This window comes from Pollachius pollachius (genome assembly GCF_949987615.1).
Source record: "Pollachius pollachius genome assembly, chromosome: 10".
NCBI lineage: Eukaryota > Metazoa > Chordata > Actinopteri > Gadiformes > Gadidae > Pollachius > Pollachius pollachius.
In genome coordinates, this window is record NC_136943.1 from 13,028,705 (window position 1) to 13,035,033 (window position 6,329).

General features: G+C 37.9%; 1 protein-coding gene across 1 annotated transcript; it reads left to right on the forward strand.

The window, feature by feature from the left end:
* The first annotated feature begins 1,058 nt into the window (after positions 1 to 1,058).
* Positions 1,059 to 3,925, forward strand: LOC307081962 (uncharacterized protein). The gene is made up of 6 exons (XM_079745341.1): positions 1,059 to 1,119; positions 1,301 to 1,627; positions 1,750 to 2,118; positions 2,269 to 2,385; positions 3,156 to 3,211; positions 3,540 to 3,925. Exons 1-6 carry the CDS (start codon positions 1,077 to 1,079, stop codon positions 3,666 to 3,668), a joined length of 1,041 nt encoding a protein of 346 aa, XP_079601467.1. The 5' UTR covers positions 1,059 to 1,076; the 3' UTR covers positions 3,669 to 3,925.
* Positions 3,926 to 6,329: the final 2,404 nt, after the last annotated feature.

A 6,329-nucleotide genomic window follows, 5' to 3' on the forward strand; every position in this document is an offset into this window, starting at 1 on the left:
ATATTCTGCCTCAATTTGCATAGCCTGTGACTTTGTGGTGACTCCCAATTTTCCCCGTTAGGGGGTATCAGTAAAGACAGTGAAAGGTTAACATGCAATTGACCCACATTTGCGAAGTTTAATTGACACCAAACCCAGTCTGTGATGACATCCTTCCCTGCTGTATCACAGCCATTGTAAAAGAACTGCGTCCTTCCTACAGTGGTTTGATTTTTAAAACTGGAGCTCATCAAAATGCTGGACATCGTCTCAATATGTAGGATGCCGGACAAGGGATAAAAATGCTGTGTTGCCACTAAAATCTACATCAAGGGACCCACTCATGAATAAAGTGAACTTTATTAAGGTAAAACGAGTGTGAGTTATTTTAGAAAAGAAAAGTCAGGACCCTTGATTGTCTGCAAATCTTTAACATAGGGCAGAGCAGTCACAGTCAATATGTTTCATTAATCTAAATATCGGTTAGGAAGCTACATTTACCTTTCCTTTAACTCATGTCGTTTTCTGGCTGCCATTTTACAACAGTAGATCAAGAGTTAGATGACAAAAATACATGATACCAACACATTGGAAGACTTTTTTAATGCCCGTGTTCAATGTTATAGGCTAATGTTAAGCGGCTTCAGGCTTTTCCTAGTCTCTGGGCGTATATAGCCGATCAAATAAAGATAGGAAATGCTATCCCAGCTATCCTAACCTATGAACTTAAAATCCAACTGAAAGCGAGGGGGAAATAGTTTTAGCCGTATTGTAATGTAAGGGTTATTCTCAGTCCTACTTATTTGCAAACTTCTAAAAAGAATGAAGAAAAAAGTTGCGGGCGTGGTTACAACCAACGCGTGTTATCAGAATAAGTAACAATGTTAAAGAATGCTGAACCCAGTACCATGTTATCTAAACTGTTCAATCTAACATGAACTACACCTCACAGATAACTAAGTGGATCATTGGATTGCTTCATGCGGTATCTCTCAGTTCTAGCCAATCACAGTTCAACTTTGGTTTGTCAATGTGCGTCTTCAAAGTCAAAATCATTCATTTGAGTGAGCACAGCGCAAGTCCAGCACCAAATCACAATGTTAACAAGATTGTTTGCTATGATACTTCTAAGAGAAGCATGTAAGTAAAATTCCTCTTCATATTAAATGAAATAGGCCTTTTTTAAGGGTTGTGATATTATGAGGTAAAGTTTGGTACGTCGGTTCATTTATATATTCGTTTACAATATTGATTTCAACAATACAAAGTATAATCGTGTTTAAGACCAGATATATGAGTTGCTAACTGTTCTTTGTTTTAGTGCAGATTGAGACGCAAGAGATTCCTCGTTTGATCACTGTGAATACTGCTGAACTTGGAGATACTGTTAGTCTAGATTGTGCAGCTTTACCAGACGATAGAGGAAAGCTTTACTGGTATAAGCAATCTCTTGGATATGTTCCCCAAACAGTCACTGCTAAAACATATGAAAAAACGACGTTCAATCCACCCTTTCATTTGAGATTCACAGTGGGATCGGACTTTAATTTGACAATCAGAAACGTAACTAAAGGCGATGAAGCAAACTATTTCTGTCAACAAGGTGTTTTGAACAGATGGAACAAGGGCACATTATTATCTGTAAAAGGTAGGATGTATCCCTTTGAATGATTCATTTCCATTATCAAAAGCACAATATTTATTTGGTCTACAGCAACAGGAAAGCAATTTATTTGATTCCTCTGATGATTGTTGTATTTAACCGTACAGATCCCAATGACAAGAGGTTTGTCTCCCAGACTGTGGTCCAACAGCCTGTGTCAGCATCAGCTCAGCTGGGAGACCCTGTGGCTCTCCATTGCTCTATTACCTCCCAGAGGGCGGACCACAGAAACCAGTGTCAAGGGGAACCCAGTGTGTACTGGTTCAGATCAGGACCATCTCACCCTGCTTCCATTTACATGAATGGAAACAGGAGTGGTGAATGTAAGAATAGTTCTGGTCCGTCTGCTCCACAGAGCTGTGTCTACACTCTCCCCAAGAACAATGTAGACTCCTCTGATGCTGGGACTTACTACTGTGCCCTGGCAGCATGTGGGGAAGTTGTGTTTGGAAATGGAACCACATTGGACATAACAGGTAATTTGACTTCATCCATACATTTTTTTGTCTTTTAAAGAAATATTGGTCATTATCTCCTTATCATCATTACATTATATGTAATTGTATAAGAAAATACTGTCAGTTCTGATGGTTTCAGATAACTCATTGTTGATTGTTTGATTCTAGAACTCGGCATGAATGAAGTTACCCTGATGCTTGGAATACTGTTGGCTTGCTGTCTGGTTGTGATTATAATACTCTTTCTAACCAGAAATAAAAAGCACGTTTGTGAGCATTGCAAAGGTAAAGTGCATTATAAACTAATAATCGTACTGGTGTGACTTGATATGATCTCAAGACAGGTTAGAGATCCCCAACTGCAGATGGATATCACTGTGTACGTAATTGAGTCTGTGGTCTATTGTATTTTTGCAGAAATCTAGCACGTTGTTGCTAGATTTTTGTTTGGCATGAATGCATAAATATATACCTATTCGGTAACACTTTATAATAAGGTGCCATAATAAATGGCAAACTAGTCATTACATAACCCTTTTTTAATATCTGTTAATTGTTACTAAAATATCTATTTGGCACAAGTTAATAGTTTTCTTTTACTGACCACAGAGTGTCGCTGGTTAGGGTTAGGGTTAGGGTCGTGTGTTAGGGTTAGGGCCGTGTGTTATGGTTAGGGTTAGGCCCGTGTGTTAGAGTTAGGGTCGTGTGTTAGGGTTAGGGCCGTGTGTTAGGGTTAGGGCCGTGTGTTAGGGTTAGGGCCCTGTGTTATGGTTAGGGTTAGGGCCGTGTGTTAGGGTTAGGGCTGTGTGTTATTATGGCACCTTATTATAAAGTGTTACCATATATTCATATGTTTCTTTTTAATGACTTTTCTGTATCTTTGTACACTGTTGAGTGCCGAGAAAGGTGCCTTAAAAAAACAATTTATTATTATTATTATTATGTATATTCATATGTGTGTTCATATATATATATATATATTGGGTATATTTGAACCTATCAAAAAAATGTAAAGTTAAATTAAAACGTAAATATTATTTGGTTCTGATTCCCAGGAACACAGAGTGCCTCCTACCATGTTGATCATGACTCAGTGATTCAGGAACAACAGGTACTTCTACATTTAGTATTCTGTTTAATATGTACACATTTTAATTCATCATTATCAAACGTAGGATGTCAAAGATTGAAATATAGGATTGTATTTTAAAAGCAGCATAATATTGTAAATAGGGGCTTTCCAGTCAATTTTAACGTAAGTTGAGGTTACTAGCTTGAATTTTAGCTACCAGGTGAAATTAACTTTTCTAGTTTGTTGTGGTTGCAAGCATACATGTTCCTGGTCGCAGGACTATTAGCTACCAGTACACCAGTAGAATTTCACTCTGTGCAACTGTGAATCCTCTCAGATGTTTGGTAGTAATACGGTTCTGTTGTAGGACAGGGAAACAGATTCCTTGAACTATGCAGCATTGAAGTTCTCTGCCAGGAAAACCCGAGGAAGGGAGAAGAACAGTGTATGGACTGAGGAGAGTGTGTATTCTGCTGTGAGAGAAACTTGCCACTGAAGTCCATCCACCTGGCCTTTGCATTGTTTGAATTTCTTAATATTGTAGTCTGGTTGATGTTCATTAAATTGCTAAAGATGAACAAGTTTATGAAGTTCAAATAGCACTTAACAGCGCTGGTAGGTGGTTACGTTTCAACTATTTTAGTTTGAAATGGGGATGAACCCGCATTCATATATCATTTGAGGTTTCCTAGTAAATTAACTTTCAGGCATTGCTTATAATAAATACAACTAACTAGCTTGCATTGTGTGAAAATCTAATCCTAAATCCTAATAATTTGATAACATATGATCGATTGAAAATTAAATCAAGCTCAAATAATTGTTGTTCAATTAAGGCTTCTCATTATGTTTGCATATTTGTTTAAGCTTATGATCATATCCTTCGTCAGGAATGACACAGGGTTCTTGTTGGTAGAATGTGTAAACTGGTATAAGAAGGAATGGCCAATGACCTTGGGGGGGGGGGGGGGGGGGGGGGGAGCGAGAGAGAGACCACAAATAAGGTGAAGATATTAAATTATTAGATGTGAATATGAACTATTCTTCTTAAGTTTTATTCTTTCTTTCTTTATTATTCTCTACAAAATTTGGGACCTATCTGCTTCCTCAATATTTCACCTAGAGACTCCATTCCCATTTTTGAATGTTCATATAAGCTTGGAATCACCCGCTTCTTTTCAGATTTGTAAAATATTTTATACTTTTTAAGATATTCTACTTTAAAAATACTATTTTTGACAATGGAAGTCAATTCTCTGACACTTACTATTTCAGACTTCGTAACTTGGTCAATATTTTATCGTTAACCTTCGTTCAAAGGTTTAACAAATCAACACACTTCTATCTTCAATAATAAAAAAAGTTTGATTACCGTTATACTTTTTTTCAAAATCACAGTTTAAGTTCCATGTCAGCTTGTTTTCAGTTAGTCTCATTTATTTACGCTGAGGTTAGAGCGCGAGGACGTGCAGGCAGTGTTGCCAGATTGGCCAGTTTTCTCCCTCAATTGGACTACTATTTAGGATGAGCGATTTTCCCGCCCAATTGGACAACTTTTAATAACGTTAGGCTGGAAAAAGGAGCATAAGGCGAGTACATACAATTTCGGCTATTTCAGATTTTTCAGTTCAATTCCTTTTACATTGCTGCATTTTTAGCAATGCTTTGCGCTTTTCATTCAGCTGTCAATTCATTTCCTTCACCCTTGTTTTAAGCCATTTAACGTTTCTTTATGTCTTAATCTATGTGGCTTTATTAAAATATATTTTAAACCTCACTTTGTACTACAGCACTCACTGCATTTTCTGCAGGAAATGCATTTTCTAGTTTACCTTCCTCTTTGAAAAAGCAAATACAAGCAAAAGTTGACATGATTACTATCTTTCTCTGTTCACCAAACAAACAATCACCATTCAGGTTCAGTCAGTGAACTGCAATATATTTAGATTTCATTATTGGCTTCTGAAGAACCTTAGCATCTCATCCTGTTGATACCTACAGTTGGGCCAATTTCTGGTTTGAGTTTCGGCGGTGTGTCGAAAAAAACAAAGACATAGCCAGCCACCGCCTAACCTCTAAATTTGGGACCTAACCCTCTGTTTCCAACCCTGTGGTAGCAAAAAAATACTGTAGCAAGAAAGATGAAAGGAAGCGACACTAAAAAGTGTTATCTTTCGTTTGCTTTCATCATTAACTGCCACTTTACACTAGCAGTTATGTGGCTTGTATTTCTTGGAAGTAGTAGGCCTCATGTATTGCTGAAGTCACTATCACACAAAGTGTCACTCCAAACTGAAATGAAATCAGGCCTACAATCCGAGAATCACTGTTAGTAAGGCCTGCCGAGTAAAAAAAGTCAGTAAATTGGTTATTCCTAGAATCTGTACAACTAAACCTCACCCAGCATAAACTGAATCCAAATTGCCTTACATATAGTCAAACTACACAAACAAATGTACTATTGTCAATTTAGTCTAACCAAATTCAGAACCTTGTGGACAGATGAAAAAGCCAATAAAACAAACTACACAGAAAACCTAATCTAAGGGCATTGTATACTCAACCCAGTCATACATATTGTAGAAACAGGCCTCCGGTTATTGACAGGAAATTTCGGATAATTTCACTTTACAAAGAGATATTTGAAAAAACAACAAAAAATGTGTACCTTACGATAAAAAAAATGTATTTCCTATTGTTTGATGTGATGTGCACCTCATACATTGACCCAGTACAAGGCAATGTTTCCACCTTGCCAAACCCACTTGACGCCTCTGGCAAGGACCCACCAAATATTTTGTGCAGGTAATAACTATAAAGAACCAAACACCTATTCGGTTGTTTCTTAAGATGATTGTTTTATTTAAGCATACAGATCCCGATGACCAGATATTTGTCTCCCAACAGTCTGGGAGCGTCAGCATCAGCTCAGCTGGGAGACCCTGTGGCTCTCTAGTGCTGTATTAACTCCCAGAGGAAGGACAACAGTAACCAGTGCCAAGGGAAACCGAGTGTGTACTGGTTCAGATCAGGATCAGGATCATCTCAGCCTGCTGCCGTTTACCTGAATGGAAACGGAATGGTGAATGTCAGAATAGTTCTGGGCCTCCGTCTGCTCCACAGAGCTGTGTCTACACTCTCCCCATGAACAATGTAG